We start from the raw sequence: 18,326 nt of genomic DNA, 5'->3' as shown, positions 1-18,326 counted from the left end.
CACAGACTCCGGCAAGGAGTTCCACTCCCTAGCAGTTCGCACAAGGAAGCTTGAAGCGAAGCGCTTCGTTTACTTATTTTATTACTTTGCTTTGTATAGGTTTTACCCGTCTCTATGTGCAGGAGTGGAGTTGATTGCTCGTTTTTCTCCATTCGAAGCTACACTTTGGAACGCGCACCTAGCTTCACTGACAGACAGACTGACCGACAATTCATTAAGGCATTAAAATGCCTAATTTAAGATTAATTGAAATAAATGCTTTGACTTCTTCCGGCTGAAGATGATAAATGGTAAACCATAGTTACCTAACTGCTCTTCTAGAGGGCTTTTTAATAGTAGGTAAGCCGGTAAACGAGCAGACGGATCACCTGATGGTAAGCAATGGACACCCGAAACACCAGAGGCGTTACAAGTGCGTTGTTGGCCTTTTTGGAGTTAGGATTTTAAAGGTAAGATTGCTAGGGAATAGCGGATTGGGCAGATTTAGAACGTAATTGGGCGTCCGGTAACCTCACTCACACAACACAAGTGTTGTTTCACGTCGGTTTTCTGTAAGGCCGTGGTATCACTCCAGTCGAGCCGGCCAATTCGTAAAATATTTACTTAAAATGCTGGCAACTTATAAAAAATATACGTTCACCAAAAAGATAGATAACAAAACTTTGACAGCAGCTGTTAAAATAAAAACTGTCAAAGAAAATTTTTCAACATAACATTAAAATAAAATACTTATATTATTATAATAAAAAATAACAACAAGTTTAGCGTTTAGTTCATTAGTTTTATCTATAGATTAATTTTCATTCTGTAAAACGTTTTTATTGTTTATCCAATTTGTTCCGAAATATCTGTTGCTTTTGACATTTATAAAAAGGTAAGTTGTATGAGAGCCTATGAGATGTATGTAGTACATATTTAGTCACCCTGACCCTTCCCATGGTATGGCCACAGGCCACAGGCCCGCATCGCACGCAACGGATTTTAGTTTGTCTTGTATAGAAACTCATACGCGTTCACTGATCCGCATCGTACGGACCGCATCATCGGCAATGCCTACATGCGATGCGTACTGATAACGTCATACGGAATGCCGATGCCAAAAATCCTAGTGAAAGTTGCATTGGTTACGATACGCTGACGCGAGTATTAGCATACTCGCGTCAGCAATCCGAACAGTGGACGCAGTCAATCCGTTTGATGCGATCCGTCTGATGCGTACGATGCGGGCCCGTGGATGCTTACCATTAGGGACATTAATTGACAAAGACCGGGTAGCAGTGATCTCTGATAAACCTAAGGTTGCTTTTCCACAAGAGATGTGCTATGTAGCTATGCTACGAAGATGTAATAGCTAAGCTGTGAAACTATTTGACCGTTTTCACTGATACTAAGCTATGTAGCTGTGCGAGTGAGATGTGCTATTAAGATGTGCCGCCGCAAAGTGGCTGTGCCATGTATTGATAGTAGGGAAACCATCCATGGGACGCATCCATAGCACACATCCATAGCTCGCATCTTTGCATATAGTTGAGCCCGTTTCCACCAGTGCCAAGCTATGTGTACCAATGAATATGATTGGTGGAAGCCAAACGTATGCACAGCAACGTAGCATAGCACATCTCTGGTGGAAAAGCATCCTACACCTTTTAAGCTGCGATTTCCTATCCACATGCGTGGGGAATACGTTTATACGTCATGGCAAACCCTTCTTATGTTTAGGAGACCCATTTGATAGTCAAAGCATTTATTTCAATTACTCCTAAATTAGGAACTTTTAAAACGTCCCAATGAATTGTCCGTCAGTCTTTCTGTCAGTGAAGTTAGCTCGTTCAAAAGTGTAGCTTCGAATGGAGAATAATGAGCAAGAAACTTCATTGAACGCCAAGAATCTAAGGCGCTGGCTCCACGAGCGAGAGAATCGCGGCGATATTATCGTCGTGCCACGTATTTCTATACACTCTCTATGGAACCGTCTCCACACGGCGATATTATCGCCGCGATGCGACGAGTGGCAATGAGCGCGCGAAACGTCATTACATCGTCGCTAGCACGCCGCGCGCTCGCGACGAGCACGCAGCGGGCGCGCAGCGTCATTTCAGCGTTGCCTCTCGTTAAGCAAGGACGTTTCGAGAAGGTTTTCAAACGCGTCGTCAAAGAAACGCGGCGATACCGTTGACTAGCGACGATAGGTTTTTTTATGGGTCGACGTTTGGCCGCTATCTAGAAAAAAAGAAAGAAAGATATATCTATCTCGCCTGATGGTAAGTGATGATGCGGCCTACAATGGAGCACGTCTGCCCATAAGCAACCTATTCACTCGGGCTTTGAAGACACCCAGGTTATACCCATCAGGAAATACAGACTCCGGCAAGGAGTTCCACTCCCTAGCAGTTCGCGGCGGAATTATCGCTCGTTCGTGGAGATTATCCGACGATATAAGGGCGGACTTGTCGCGATTCTCTCGCTCGTGGAGCCAGCGCCTAAGGATCCCCGTGTAGCTCGAAATTAGTTGAGCTATTACGATAATTAATTTAATTGTAATATTGCAAGATGGCGACGTGTGTGACGCGCACGGTATGGCGTGCATCGGCCGCAATGTGGAAATCCTCATCAACATACCAAAGAACCTTGCTAAATGCACATGTCTACCCCAGTGCGCCGAACTCAATTATTACTCTCACACAAAAACGATCCTTGTTCGGTAAGTATTAAGGTTGATTTTCCCTTCAACTTTGAGTTTAAAAAGAATCTGAAATTATTTATTTTTAAAAATGAACCTTATTCTGTAAGTAGTAAGGTTGATTTTCCTTTCAACTTTTAATTTTAAAATAATCTGATATTATTTATTTTTAAAAATGAATCTTATTCTGTAAGTAGTAAGGTTGATTTTCCTTCCATAAAATAGTGTTAAAGTTAAAAGCGTTGTATTCTTGAATTGAATACTAAATGGATCCTTATTTTCTAAGGCATTAGGTTTATTTTTAATTAAAATTATAAACCGCGAAAAATAGAGAAAATTTGTGGTTAACATTAGAACTTGAGACGGGATATTTACCATGTTTATTTATGTCTATGAGTTTCCGATATTTCGGCACTGTTGCAAGCGCCATGATCACAGATGAACTGGAGTATATGCGGGTGGATGTTTAAGAGCAGACAAATCGGTCTACTCTCTTTCTAGTTCGTTTTTTTGCTGACACCGCTACCACTGTCACTTGTATCACTTGTAACTCGATTCAATTCTCGACACACAAAACTCACTGTGTCCGCTCGCGAACTTTCTTCTTTCTTGGCACTTTTGCGGGTTACACAATTGGCTTTTCATAGAAATAAATAAACATGGTAAATATCCCGTCTTAAGTTCTAATGTTAGTGTTAGTGACCATGTCAGTTTAAAAACTTATAAATGTGTGGTTAGTTCACAAAAAAGCTCAAGAGATGGCAGCACATGTACCTTACTCTGAATTAAAAAAAAAATAAAAATAGTACCTAGTAACATTTTTAATAATATAATTTATATAGATTTTAATAATATTATTTAACCAACATGAATGGGACAACTCCTGGGTCGGAGGAGGATCCTCGTTCAGCGATCAGAATCAACATGATGCCGCCAAAAATCAGGCTGAATCGGGATATCATATTCACTCTAGAAGACCTCTTTGGTTCGTTTTTTTTTTCAAAAGAAACGACAAATATTTGTAGCATTGTGTTCTGTGCACATTTTTACTAGCTTTTGTCTTAAAAACGCACGTTTTAATTTTAATAACACAATGTTGTAATTCGAATTTAATTTGTTAAACGAAACGATTTGTTTTTGAATAAACAAACAAAGTTTTTGCATGATCCTTCAATCTGTGGTGAATAACATCAAATTAATTTGTGAATATCAATCTTTTTGTTATGTTTCATTGAGTTATATGTTTTGCATGTTGCATGTTGGTAAGTGGATACCTATCTAAGTACTTGTTTTTAAAATAACTGGTAAATTTGTATTTTTTGGTTCACCCTATTATCAAAAGAATTTATATACCTACACTTACGAGACGTTCTGCTTAAGTGATATAAATGCGAAGGCGATGCGGTGCGGCGCGGTTTGAAAACAACAAACTGTCAAAATATAGGTATTGACGAGGCTTACGCCCGAATACTGAAATGCTACTCAATTTTAAGTTGTACTTAAATATCGTGTTATCTCTGTCATTTTATAAAGAATTGATAGTGACAGAACTACATTTGAGAGCGTCTTAACTCTTAAAATTGAGTAGCGTTCGAGTATTCGGACTGAATGCGATGCGGCGCGTCACGAACGCTATCAATTGGCTTGATATTTTCGCGCGAATTAGACGCGGTACCGTCACATTTTTGTTTATAACAGAAATAAAACGAAACGATTCACATGCACGTAGGACATAGCCGCCGCATCACACCGCATCGCGTTAAATTCGCGTGTCACCGCACCGCACCGCTTCGCGTTCGCTTCTAAATCGCTCATGTAGGACATTCCGTTACCTTCACAATGAAATCATGTACATGATTGTACATGATTTCATTTAATAACGTCTGATCCGATAATTTATTATCTAAATATTCTACAATTTCTTGCAAAGCAATACATTTTTGTTGGATTTTCCTTCACAACCGATTGGCACCGAAAATTATGTAACTTTCTTCCAGCGTCACTAGGTGGCACCACGGCGCTGTTTGTAGGGGCCAGTGTGCTGACTGTGGTGGAAACTGTCCTCTTTATCCTAAGGCATCTAGTCAGGCTGATCATCAGGAGGGGGGCAAGAGGCAGGGTTGTGGAATTTAAACCTTAAGCTAAAGGAATATGTTTGAAAATGTGTTGTATTTTTTTTGTAATTGTGTGGTTTGTTTTCAATAAAGTGCTTATATGAGTGTTTGTTTAATTTGTTTTTGTTATTTGCCTTACTTGTACTGGAAATTAAATATTAATATTTTTTGTGGATTTTTGAACAATACAGTAATTTAACTAAAAATCACGATGTACTCACTACTCACGTAAATATTAATGGAGAAAAGCTCTACTAGTTTCGAATCACAGAGGGACGCGGCGACATAGCACAGACGATGCTCATGATGAAGAGTGAAGAGCAAACGGTGATTTTTAGTTGACTTATATTTCACAATGGTTATTATAAAAATACAGTACAGTAATTTTATTTTTAATCTCATGTACCGTAAATTACGAAGCAAAGACAGTACAATAAGTACAATAGTAGCAATATAACAATATACAAATTGTCAATCATAATATTTTACATAATATAAAAATATGACCTTGAATCCAACGTCACTCGTTAGCACGTTTGCCCAAAGTTAATTTCGTAAAATGAGAACAAAAATATTCTGTAAGTAATTTTTATAATTTGTTAATTTGTATTTGCATGCCTCCTGGTAAAATATGGCTGAGCTTGTATTGCAAGTAACTAAACACCACATTATAATATTGTAATAACCCATAATATATTTGCAAATAAACTCTCTTTATCTTTATCTGTAACTAATAACTAAACGTAAATTTGCTAACAGAGACAAAATAATAACAAAACGTAGTATGCTGTCATAACGCCCCTCCCACTTCAAAACCCAATGTATTTATTTTCGAAAAATCTAACCTAAATATTTAACATAAAAATAACAACGAACGAACGACAATCATGTTTTTTACAACCCTCACGTTTATCATAAACGCTTTTTATTATACGTTTTCGTTTTTATATTATTTAATGTCGTTTTGTCATGCAGTTCTGCCTTTTGGGTTGGACGTCGGCTTAGTTGGTTTCGCTGCGTATTATTTGACTAAATTGAAGAAGCCGGAGCCTCAGAATGTGCTTAGTATATTTGGGCCAGATCCTTGGGGTAAGGAAAGCCAACAGCATCCAGAGAAAGTGGTGCGATGTATCGCCCACAGAGGCGCTGCATTGGACGCTCCAGAGAACACTATGGAAGCTTTGAAGTATGTAAGTAGACCTCTTTGGTTGTAGAACAAGGTATTTATGAATATTAAGTACTTATATAGGCTGTTAAATGGTTGTATGGTATGATTTTTCGGTGTGGAAAATATGTAAACAAAAATTTGTAAATAAGAATATGTTTTGTTATGTTAGCTTGGAATGTAGTTAGAATTTATGATATAAACAAGATTCCAGATTAGTTTTTGGTCTTATTAGAATAAGATTGTTTTGAACTTAAAGTTAAATCATTTATTCCAATTAAACCATATACTTAGGTACTTTTGAAACGTCAACAAAGAAATAAATAAACAATAGTCTGTCAGTCTGTCCGTCAGTGAAGCTAGGTGCTTGTTCCAAAGTGTAGCTTCGAATTATGTATATTGTATTATTAAAGAATTTATGGTCTTTAAAGTAATAATAACTCATCATCATAATCAATAATTTATATTTACTATTGTAATCTTCAAACACAACACTACCTCTCATTAAAGCCGTGGCAGATACTTTTAGAACACCTTACTATGTAATATATTTACATGGTTTATGAATGTATAACCTATGACACTTTCCACAACATGTTATGACATGTATGTATGCTATTTATACTAAAAAAAAAAAACAAAATCAATTGACAGTAAAATAAAACACAGATTGTTAGACACAGTAAACAAATAGAGGAGAGAGGTTGAATTAATGTACCTGTAGTGAATCCAACAAGTTACCATCTACAATACAGTGGTGTACCGTGCCTTGGTGAGACTCCATATAAAAATATGTAGTTTGGGGGCCATTTCTTTAGGGGGTGAAAATCGTCCAATGACTTTTCCCGTGCTTGGGTGAGAGTGTCATACTGACGTTTGGGTGATTTTTATTTTTTGTCCATACACGTTAGAGACCCCTTAGGCCTGGGGCCCTGTATAATTGATCAGCTAATACAGTGCTAGCTACGCCCGTGCTACAATACCAAATAAATATGTAATACATACACTATTCTATTATGGGTCAGTTCATATCTGACATAAAATACATGGTCATCACCTGATTGTAAGCAATCTCCGCTGCCTATGGGCACTTGAAACATCAGAGATGTTACAAGTGTGTTGCCAGGCTTTTGACAGTTAGGAATTTAAGGGTTGCTAGGGGAGAATGGGGGATTGGGAAGGGGGAAAAGCGACCGATGATACGCGACGCCTGTTCCGCAGATATGAACACATCCTATACTAGGGTGTGTGAAAATTATTTTAATTTTTTTCGTCAACATTTTAATAATAACAATCTTTACAAAATTCCAGTGCGTAGAACATGACTGCAACATAATAGAGTTGGATGTGAGAGCGTCCAGGGACGGCAAGCTGATACTCCTGCACGATGAGGGCTTGGAACGGCTGACTGGCACCGATATATCCAGTGTGCGGACCATCGACTGGGATCGGATCAAGGATATTGATGTTGGCTCTACGCATCCTAATAGGTTTGTTATAGTTATTTTAGCTATAGTTTTATAATAACCCCGGAGCTGCGGACTACCCCGGAGCTGCGGACTACCTAGCGGGTTTACCGGAGCTCCGGCTCGAAAAGCATGAGTAGGAACGGTGTGGTTTTTAGTCAGTAAGAGTCTGACACTCCCTCTCGCCTCGCCCAAGACGGGAAAAGTCATTGGATGATTTTCCCCCATCAAAAAAATTAATAAAATTATAATAACTAGGTATCGTGAGACATACTAAATTAACTACAAATCACGGTTTACTCACGTACATTAATGGAGAATAGCTCTACTAGTTTCGAGTCACAGAGGGACTCTTCATCGTGTCTGTCTATCTGTTTAAAGGAAGACTTTCAAAAGTATGTGTTATTAGGCAACACATGTTATGGAAATCTTCAAACGATTTTCTATCTTCTTTGTACTTAAATAAGGCTCATAATCTCCTATCTGTTTCTAGGAAGCAATAAAAAAGTCTGCGTAGCTTAATTATGTTATGATAATCCTCAATATACGATTTTCTATCTTCTTTACACCTACATAAGGCTCATAATCGCATATCTCTTTCCAGTGAGACTGTAAAAAATTGGCACTGAAATCTTCAATATACAATTTCCTACCTTCTTTATACGTAAATAAGGCTCATAATCCCCTATCTGTTTCCAATTTCGTTGCCCAATGATATCATAAAAAACTTCAAACGATTTCCTTTCTTATTCACACCAATATAAGGCTCATAATTGCTTATCTCATTCCAGGAAGTAATTCAAAAATATTCGTTGTCTAAAAAATCCTCAATATACGATTTCCTTTCTTCTTTATACTTCAATAAGGCTCATAATCGCAAAGCAATAACACCAATGATTTCATGAAAATCCTCAAACGATTTTCTACCTTCTTCATACGTAAATAAAGCTCACAATCGCCTATCTGTTTCCAGGAAGCAATTCAAAGATGTCCGCCTCTGTCTCCTGGACGACGCTCTAGATTATCTGTTGGCGAACAACGTCAAAATCATCATCGACGTCAAAGGCGAAGACAAACAGGTATACAGCCTATTCTGTCAAATTTTATGTTTATTTTTTTATTTATTATTATAAGACACGTCAACAGAATAAACACCAACATTAAAGAAAGACAAGATGAAGACACAAGATCATGTGCTTATGCCAATTATAGACATGCACCACATTCACAGTATTAACACAGTTAGATGTCATAAATAATAATATAAATACAATGCAATTAACAATATTTTGTACTAAAGTCTAATAGGAACTATAAAAATGTTTGTTAGTTGAAAATGTACTTTAATGTGTATGGGTATAAGGTTTGTTTTTGAATGGTCGTGTAGTTGTTGTTGGGAAATGTGTTTTAGTTTGTATGGTAAAAGGTTTATTTTTAAATGCTTGTCATACGGTATGGGGAAACAACTTATGACTTTAAAAATCATCATCGACGTCAAAGGCGAAGACAAACAGGTATACAGCCTATTCTGTCAAAATTTATTTGTTTGTTAGTTGAAAATGTACTTTAATTTGTATGGGTATAAGGTTTGTTTTTGAATGGTTTTTTTTCTTTTTTTTTAAAAAAAAACGTTGCCCCACATTAGGATTTTCTCCTGTGTCGTGGGTGCGTTTACAAACATACAAGTTCACATACACATCACACCCAGACCCGGAACAACAGTTTGTGGATCACACAAAGAGTTGCTCCGTGCGGGAATCGAACCCGCTACACATTGCACGGCAGCCAGTTGCCCAGCCACCGCACCAACCGCGCAGGTTGTATAGTTGTCGTTGGGAAATGTGTTTTAATTTGTATGGTAAAAGGTTCATTTTTAAATGGTTTATCGTCACGCCTTTTATGCCCCAAGGGATAGGCAGAAGTGCACATTACGGCACGTAATGCCGCTATACAATGTACACCCACTTTTCACCATTTGTGTTATAAGTCCCATGTAATAGGGGGTGAGCCTATTGCCAAATGCAAATTGTTGTTCCGGGTCTGGGTGTCATGTGTATGTGAACTTGTATGTTTGTAAACGCACACACGATACAGGAGACAATCCTAGTGTGGGTTGCCCCACACTAGGATTTTCTACGTTTCTATAAATAAATTAATTCTAAAAGACTAACGCCCAAATACTCAAACGCTATTCAATTTTAAGTTGTACTTAAATATCGTGCTATCTCTGTCATTTTATAAAGAATTGATAGGGACAGTACTACATTTGAGAGCGTCTTAAAATTGAGTAGCGTTTGAGTATTCGGGCGTCATGTTCATTAAGGCATATTTTTGTATGAACCGCACATTGTAATACCAACCTTACTACCTATACATTACATCACACTTTAGCTTATCAAACCACATTACCCCATAAGTACAAAGATTGCACTGTTGGCCGACAAACGACTGCCTCGTTGGCCGAGTGGTTGCAAGTGCGACTGCCGGGCAAGGGGTCTCGGGTTCGATTCCCGGGTCGGGCAAAGTATTACTGGGCTTTTTTCGGATTTTCGAAATTTTCTCAGTGGTAGCACTGAGTCATATGGCAATAGGCTCACCACCTATTACATGGGACTTATAACACAAATGGTGAATAGTAGGTGTACATTGTATAGTGGCATTACGTGTCGTAATGTGCACCTCTGCCTACCCCTTCGGGGATAAACGGCGTGATGTTGTGTGTGTGTGTGCGTTTCAGTATTCGGGCGTCATGTTACTTAAGTGAATTTCACATTGTAATACCAACCTTACCTCCCAAACATTACATCACACTTTAGCTTAACAAACCACATTACCCCATAAGTACAAAGATTACATTGCCGGCAGGTGATCGCGGGTATACTGAGTGCGTACGCGTCGCGGCCGACGTTGTACCAGCACGCCGCTGTGACGTGCTTCAACCCATTTGTACTTTATCAGGTAAGCAGATATATTTCTTTTTCTTCTCCTCTAATAACATCTTCTGATTTGTTTCGTTGCGGGATCCAAGACAGTCATTCATTTCCCTGGGACGCGCCGGACTTCAATGTTCCGGTGTTTTCATGGTTGTATCTACTGTAGATCCTGGTGCACAGGAGTTGCAGCGGTGTGGGAGGTTGTGGCGGACTTGTCCCTTTAAAAAAAAGCAGATATTGTTTATATTAAGAGTGCTTTTCCACTAGAGATTTTTTACCTGATGGTAAGCAATCGCCAGCGCCCATGGACTCTTGAAACACCAGAAGCGTTACAAGTGCGTTGCCGGCATTTTGGGGGTTAGGAATTTAAGCGTTGTTGGGGAATCGGGGATTGGGAAGATTGAGAAGGGGGTAATTGTGCCCGGCCGGAGTGATTCCACGGCCTCACAGCAAACCGACGTGAAACAACGCTCACGTTGTTTCGTTGTGTGAGTGAGGTTATATGAGGCCCAATTACCCTCCGTCCCGATTTTCCCAATCCCCGTTTCCCCAACAACCCTTAAATTCCTAACGCCTAAAAAGCCGGCAATGCACTTGTAACGCCTCTGGTGTTTCAAGTGTCCATGGGCGCCAGCGATTGCTTTCCATCAGGTAATACGTAAGCTCGTTTACCCGGCGTGTTTCATAAAAAAAGGTAGCAATACTACATAGCTCAGTATCGGTGGAATCTGGTAGAAGAAAAGGTTGAAATCGGTTTGTTTTAAACGTAAAAGTATTGTATTGAGATATTATTTGCCTACAGATTCGCAGGAACAACCCGGACATTGTGGGCGCGCTCAGCTACCGACCTTACTGCTTCAGCTCACAGGACTACGATGCTGAGAAGGGGCCCAATAACCCTAGGTGAGGAACTGCATACATTACCTCACGCCTGTCTCCCATGGCGGTAGGCAGAGACTATGGAAATTAACGTGATAAATTAAAAATACTGTGAAGATTTCAGCAGATTTAATTATTCTTCAAGCGATCATAGAAAATCTCACACGAGAGACACGAGAGCGCACAAAGGAAGAGCACCGGCTGTCAAAGATGACAGTTGACTTTTTTCATAGTGACCAGTGATACTTTATAATAAATTTAGGTTGTGTTTACAAACCAGAAACAATCTTTCCAACACACACTTCAGAAGGCCAATTTGCTACGAATCTTTACATACCTCATTCATTTTGTCAACTGTTATCAGTCTTTTTATGCATTAAAGGTACTTTTATTTTGGCCCCTTGTTAACCCGTTGCATGTCGGAACGATGATCTACGCGAGACACAATGTGTTTTCTATTGTGTCTTATATACCGACAGACAAGAGATTAGTATGTATATCGCCGCTCAGAGCCAAACACACACGCACATATACGCACCTATACCCATACTCACACACACAAGCACGCACCACGCTCCCCGCCCCCCCCCTTTGTAGGCCGGTTTGGGACCCCGGCATTACCCGCCGGGGTCGATTCCCTTGTTGATTGTTGTTTCGGGTCTGGGTGTCATGTGCATGTGAACTTGTATGTTTGTAAACGCACCCACGACACAGGAGAAAATACTAGAGGGGGAAATGTTTTAAGTAAAAGACACGTGCTAAAGTCGCATTTGGTCACACAAATATACACACACACATATTGACAACACAGACACAAGACTTGTATTGTGAATCTAATTGAAAAAGAGTAACCTATGGAGTTTCTTGCTTGTTTTGCCATAGGAATCTACACTTTGGAACGAGCAAATAGAGCAACTAGAGGACTGACCGACAGACAGACGTTATTAATATTATAATATTTGCTTTGACGTTCAAAAATGCCATCTCGTTCTATTTGAAATAAATAATTTTGACTTTTATAGATACAAAAATTAATGTAATTTGATTATTTCACACATTGAACGCCGTGGTGGTCACCGGTGACCGACGTTAGCTGAGGATTTGTCTTCAACAGTTTTCTATTGGCAGTCAAACACTTAAATGTATGTTCTATGTACCTATGCAGGTTCGGCGACAACCTGGCGCTGCACGGGCTGCTGCGCGCTGCGGACGTAGTGCACGCGCTGCTGTGGCGCTGGGCGGCGCGCTGGTGCAGCGTCAGCGCCGTGCTGCTGCACAAGGACATCGTCAGCGCGTGAGTGTATTACTGTACAGCTATATGTTATACTGCTGCGCTGCTGTGGCGCTGGGCGGCGCGCTGGTGCAGCGTCAGCGCCGTGCTGCTGCACAAGGACATCGTCAGCGCGTGAGTGTATTACTGTACAGCTATATGTTATACTGCTGCGCTGCTGTGGCGCTGGGCGGCGCGCTGGTGCAGCGTCAGCGCCGTGCTGCTGCACAAGGACATCGTCAGCGCGTGAGTGTATTACTGTACAGCTATATGTTATACTGCTGCGCTGCTGTGGCGCTGGGCGGCGCGCTGGTGCAGCGTCAGCGCCGTGCTGCTGCACAAGGACATCGTCAGCGCGTGAGTGTATTACTGTACAGCTATATGTTATACTGCTGCGCTGCTGTGGCGCTGGGCGGCGCGCTGGTGCAGCGTCAGCGCCGTGCTGCTGCACAAGGACATCGTCAGCACGTACGTACTGTTTTAAGGGGGGGGGATCGTCCAAAGACCTCTCCCGCCTTGGGCGAGGCGAGAGGGAGCGATTTCGAACTCATTAGGTGTAATCGCTAAGAGAGACTGCTGTACTCAAGAGTCTCTCGTCCCCCCGTTAATATTAGGTTTTTTTTTAAAGGGGGAAAATCATCCAATTACTTCTCCCGCCTTGGGCGATGCGAGAGGGAGTGTCAGATTCTTACTGACTAAAAACCACCCCGTTCCTACTCCTGCCTTTCGAGCCGGAGCCCCGGTAAACCCGCTAGGTAGTCCACAGCTCCGGATCAGAGTGCTTATGTTTATTATGTTAGCTATTTATTTCGACGTCTATGACAAGGATTAGCCGCAAAAAAGTTTTAAACAGAGAGGAGTGGAAGAAGGCAAAGACCCTACGTCTTTGTCGATGTTGCGGTCCGTACGGTGCGGATCAGTGGACGCAGTTGTATGAGTTTCTATACAAGACAAACTAACATCCGTTGTGTACGATGCGTACGATGGCTGTGAACGTTTACCTTAATTCCTTTTAATACGTAACCTAAGGGGTGTTTAATAAAATATCAAAAATTTACTTAAAATAAAAAAAAATATTTATTCAAATAAAATTTACAATATTACATCTGCAATTCTTCCCTAGCCTTCCGCACCTCTAAAATCTCCATCTCTAGTTCGGCGTTTCTCAACTTCTGTTTCTCAATCTCCACTTGTAGCTCGTGAATCTCCATTTTCATTTCATGTTCTCTTTCCATCATTTCCATACGCCTTTTGTGTTCGTTTAATATAAGGTTGTATTTTAACATGCTATGCGCATGGTTCTCTTGGTCCTGCAATAAAAGAATATATGTTAGTATTTTTTGTTATGGTATAAGGTGGTAAATGAGTTGATCGATTGATGGTGAGCAATCGCTGTCGCAAATGGACTCTTGAAACACCAGGGGGCCTACCCTAATTCAACGAGAAACGAAGTTTCGTCTGAAACTTCGCAGATTGCATACTACAATTCTATTTATTGCGTACTTTCGTGAACAAAAATGAACGAATGAAATGAAGATAAATATATAGGTTTTGATTTGATATTAAAAATAAAACGTTATTTCAATTAATTTTATTAGTAAATCAATAAAACCTACGGCTGAAGACCGTAGGCCACCAGAGGCGTTACAAGTGTGTTGCCGGCCTTTTGGGGGTTAGGGATTTAAGGGTTGTTGGGGAATCGGGAATTGGGAAGATTGGGAATGGTAATTGGGCCTCCGGTAACCTCACTCACACAACGAAACACAACGCAAGCGTTTACAATTTGCTAAGTTTGTATAGTAATACTGATGGCAAGTCATTCTACCGCGGGAATACAACGACTAAAATTCCGTGGTGTATTTTTATGGCTGTGAAAAAAATACCACGCATTGTTACCAAAGTCGTGTTTTATTATGCCTTACCGGTACTTGCCCTTAGCAATTGTTTTCAGAACAAAATCGTTAATAACTGGGTACGGCAGTTGCCGGCTCAGAGCCATTTAATACAGAGCGTTTGTTTTAGTTGTAAAATTTGTCTTATAAAAAATTTACGACTATCGACAAATACTATTGCTTCAAACTCATGGTAGAGGTACTGTTTCACAATACAATAGGGATGATGACTGGGTCAAAGATAAATTATTACAACTTTTCAATACAATAAAATATTACAATTAAATAATCACACTCTCATTCATAAATTTGATTAAATACTTAATTTATGACGTCATAATAGAGTATTTCATACAAAGTTCATAGAAAATATAGTTTTTGACGTTTCGAAAAAAGTAGTGAATTTGTCTAGTAGAAAACTAGCCAATTCTTGGTTACATTGTTACAAGTTCACAATACAATTCTTGGTTAGTTTAGTCACATAAAAACACAACTTTTGGTAAAAGCGTGGTATTTTTTTCGCACTCATAAAATACCATGAACACCATCGGCCTATAAGTGGCCACTGCTGACCAAAGGCCTCTTCTCACACGGAGAAAGTTTGAGCATTAATCACCACGCTTACTCAATGCGGGTTGGCGATTTCAAACTTTTAATGCTGCGGACAACGTAACAGGGTACCGGGGCACCGGCTCAAAGCAGGAGAAGGAACGGGGTGGTTTTTAGTCAGCAAGAGTCTGACACTCCCTCCCGTCTCACCCAAGGCGGGAGAAGTCATTGGATGATTTTCCCCCCTCAAAAAAAATTCCCACGATGTTTGTTTTTTTCTTCACTGCTTATTTAGTATTAATTAATAAATAGATTTTATTTACCTCAAGTTCCTCTTTAATCCCGCCGCAGCAATTACATTTGTGGTGCATTTTTAATTTATTTTTTTAATAATAAAGAATTTTAACACTTTTTTGACACAACGCGTCACACTGGGGCGGGAGCACAGTCCAGACTGTTTTGAAATGCAACGAATTAACGAACGGACTGGTGAATGAATGAGTGAGTGAGTGAGTGAGAGAGAGAGAGTGAGTGAGAGAGAGAGGTGTCGTTGTGACATTTGCCCACCAATGACTCGATTCAACTCGATCTAAACCCAACTCGAGTGAGTACATCGAGTTGTGACATCACTAGTACAGCGATCAGGGACTTGTCAAGTTGTCTATACTGTCAGTCGTTCTATTCATTCGTTCTTTTTGCGTTCAGTGACTCACTCTTAAAATTTAATATGTTGTTATTTTTATAGATTATTTTTACTATGGGAAACCCGGACTAAGTAATTTTTTCTTAAAAATGTAGTAACTATAAGCCATTGCCAGGTACTAAATAAAATAGGGATGATGACGGGGTATGAAAATTAAAAATCTATTTAGTCCGTCAGTTAGATAAAGAAAAAATATTAGACACGTATTATTATTATTTTGTCATATAATCAGGAATAGGAGTGGGAGCAAATACGTCATTTCTGCGTATAAAATGTACCTAGAAGTGACGTCACGCGATATTTCAAATCAATATATCGTCGAAAGTATTTGTTTTCGTAAGAAAATAAAAAATACGTGTCTTATATTTTAAAATAATCTACAAGACGGGCATTGTATTTAAAAATTGGTCATTTAATGTAATGATGGAAATAAAAAATCTATGTTTATAATATTAATAAGATTATTTTTTTTACTTCCAACAGGAGTGAGATCCACTACTGGCGATGGCTAGGCATCCGCTGCGCGGGCTGGTGTGTCAACAGGCCCCTGGAGAAACTGTACTGGCGGGGAGTGCTCAAGGCGCCCTACCTGGCCAACACTCTACTGGGAGAGCCCGATGTAAGTGGCATTTTGAACCTTATGTCTCATGTAGTTAGAGTTCATTTAAGTTAAGTGTGGGAGAGCCATGCTTCGGCACGAATGGGCCGGCTCGATCGGAGTGATACCACGAGCAGAAACAACGTTTTTTTTTTGAAGGAGGAAAATCATTCAATGTCTTGTCTTGGGCGAAGTGAGAGGGAGTGTCAGACTCTTACTGACTAAAAACCACCCCGTTTCTTATATCTGCTCTGCGAGTCAGAGCCCCGGTAACCCATTAAGTCTTCCGCGGCTCCGGATCAGACATCAGCCCTACTGGGCCCCATCTATGATGGTCTGATGGCACTTTGAGGCGCGCGCGGAGCCAGGTCTGGTTCTGGTCGGGCGGCGAGCTACCCTTGCTCGCCGTCCGCAAGTCCATGCTTACGGTGGCCGGAGATCATCGCGTGGTCACCAATCGTCGGTAACCACGCGATGTGTCTCCACGGACGGCTGGGGCGTGAGGAGGTTCGTTCCCTCACGCGCCCGACCTCCTCCTTAGCTAGCATGACTGCTTCGCAGAAGGAGGAGGCGGCGGCGTCCGAGTCCACCTTGCTTCGCACCACGGCCTGAACCAGAGCCGGACGCGAGAGGTCGCCGAGACGGCGATCCTCAGCCCATGCAGGGCACACCCCCACCGTATGCTCCACCGTGTCCTCCGGGTGGTCCTCGCAGTGATGACACCTGGCCGTTTCCTCCCGCCCTATCAGAAACTCTCATATCCGGTAAGCTTTTCACGTCGGTTTTCTGTGAGGCCGTGGTATTACTCCGGTCGAGCCGGCCCATTCGTAATGAGGCATGGTTCTCTCGAATTGGCTTTCGAATTTTAGGTAAAAAAAATTTCAATAGCCTCACCCCCTATTACATTGGACTTATAACACAAATAGTGAAAAGTGTACATTGTATAGCGGCATTACGTGCCGTAATGTGCACCTCTGCCTACCGCTTCGGGGATAAAAGGCGTGACGTTATATAATTTGAATTTAAAATGTTACAGGTGGAAGGCAAACGTACCGATAAGGAATATAGCAACGACCGCCCGGGTCCGCTCGTCGACAAAATTCTCGAGCCGGAGAGAAAGATGTCGTCAGGACAGAACTAAATTATTTATTTATACACCGTAATTATTATCATTACTCTAATTATTCTGCGGTTTTTACCATAATTTGGTCGTATTTTAAAACTTTTATTTAGCTTTAAAATACAATTAAAAAATAACACGCTACTATTCCGTTTTCTGACGTGGTAGTATCGATATTGATAACGATAATTTTTTGTCGCTAAGTCGTGGTGAAATTCGCGAGTTAGCGACTGTTTTTGACGTAATAATTTTGTAATTCTGTTTGGATATTTACCTTCGATAAACTATCCTATATACATATGTACAAGATACATAAATTTTTACACAATTTATGAGTTATAGTTTAAAATCGCAGAAGTTTCTGCTACGTGTACAAATTAAACCAAATTGTTTAGTTATTATTTTAAACTGTTTTCTAGCCAGTTTCAATAACTTGGTATCTGTAGATTAGCTTACTACAAATATAATTTTATTGAAAATGGTTGTAAACAGGTCACGCGCTTATGTTTATTTATTTTAGCTTATAGAGGCGTTTACTCCAAAAAGGTAGGTTTTTTCCTATAATTTTGTTTTATGTAAAGTTTTAATGATTGGCTCTTTCAAACACGACAGGCTAGGTTGTCTCGAGTGCTACGGAATTTTAAACTATATTATTATTCGAATTGAATCTGTTTTTGATGCACCGTTGTTGTTGATTCATCAACACAAGTAATTTGGTTTTATTGTGTTCGATAATTCTCATTGGGTTTGGATTATTGTGTCCGGTGTATGGCAAAAGAGTTATTTTATAGCTTGCTCGTTCTCGTTCTTCTCCATAGGAATATACACTTTGGAACGAGCAAATAGAGCAACTAAAGGACTGACCGACAGACAGGCAGTTTTAATATTATTATATTTGCTTTGACGTTCAAAAGTGCCTTCCTAATCTATTTGAAATTAAATAATTTTCACTTTTTG

The 18,326-nt window shown here is 40.2% G+C and overlaps 1 protein-coding gene across 3 annotated transcripts; it reads left to right on the top strand.

Annotated features, from left to right (window-relative positions):
* Positions 1 to 675: 675 nt before the first annotated feature.
* Positions 676 to 17,638, top strand: LOC118278522 (glycerophosphodiester phosphodiesterase 1-like). 3 transcript variants are annotated; one of them, XR_007706849.1, is made up of 11 exons: positions 676 to 874; positions 2,551 to 2,701; positions 5,770 to 5,984; positions 7,271 to 7,449; positions 8,399 to 8,504; positions 10,291 to 10,383; positions 11,161 to 11,261; positions 12,403 to 12,531; positions 16,135 to 16,270; positions 16,811 to 17,013; positions 17,286 to 17,638. XR_007706849.1 is itself a non-coding variant. In XM_050703680.1 (10 exons), the coding sequence occupies exons 2-10, from the start codon at positions 2,551 to 2,553 to the stop codon at positions 17,388 to 17,390; spliced, it is 1,215 nt and encodes a 404-aa protein (XP_050559637.1). In that variant the 5' UTR covers positions 679 to 874; the 3' UTR covers positions 17,391 to 17,638. The 3 variants fall into 3 exon arrangements, 2 of the variants coding, with proteins under 2 accessions (XP_050559637.1, XP_050559638.1); XM_050703680.1 differs by lacking the exon at positions 16,811 to 17,013 and having other exon boundaries at positions 679 to 874; XM_050703681.1 differs by lacking the exons at positions 676 to 874; positions 2,551 to 2,701; positions 16,811 to 17,013 and adding an exon at positions 5,330 to 5,372.
* The last annotated feature ends 688 nt before the right edge of the window (positions 17,639 to 18,326 follow it).

Source organism: Spodoptera frugiperda, chromosome 24 (genome assembly GCF_023101765.2).
Source record: "Spodoptera frugiperda isolate SF20-4 chromosome 24, AGI-APGP_CSIRO_Sfru_2.0, whole genome shotgun sequence".
In the NCBI taxonomy this organism is placed as follows: Eukaryota; Metazoa; Arthropoda; class Insecta; order Lepidoptera; family Noctuidae; genus Spodoptera; species Spodoptera frugiperda.
Note: the sequence above shows the minus strand (reverse complement) of the source record. Positions and strands in the feature narration are given on the sequence as shown.

Coding starts and splice junctions, on each gene's coding strand:
- LOC118278522 (XM_050703680.1), top strand. CDS start 2,551: ATGGCGACGTGTGTGACGCGCACGGTATGGCGTGCATCGGCCGCAATG. Junction 2,702..5,769: donor ACAAAAACGATCCTTGTTCG/GTAAGTATTAAG, acceptor TTTGTCATGCAG/TTCTGCCTTTTGGGTTGGAC. Junction 5,985..7,270: donor CTATGGAAGCTTTGAAGTAT/GTAAGTAGACCT, acceptor ACAAAATTCCAG/TGCGTAGAACATGACTGCAA.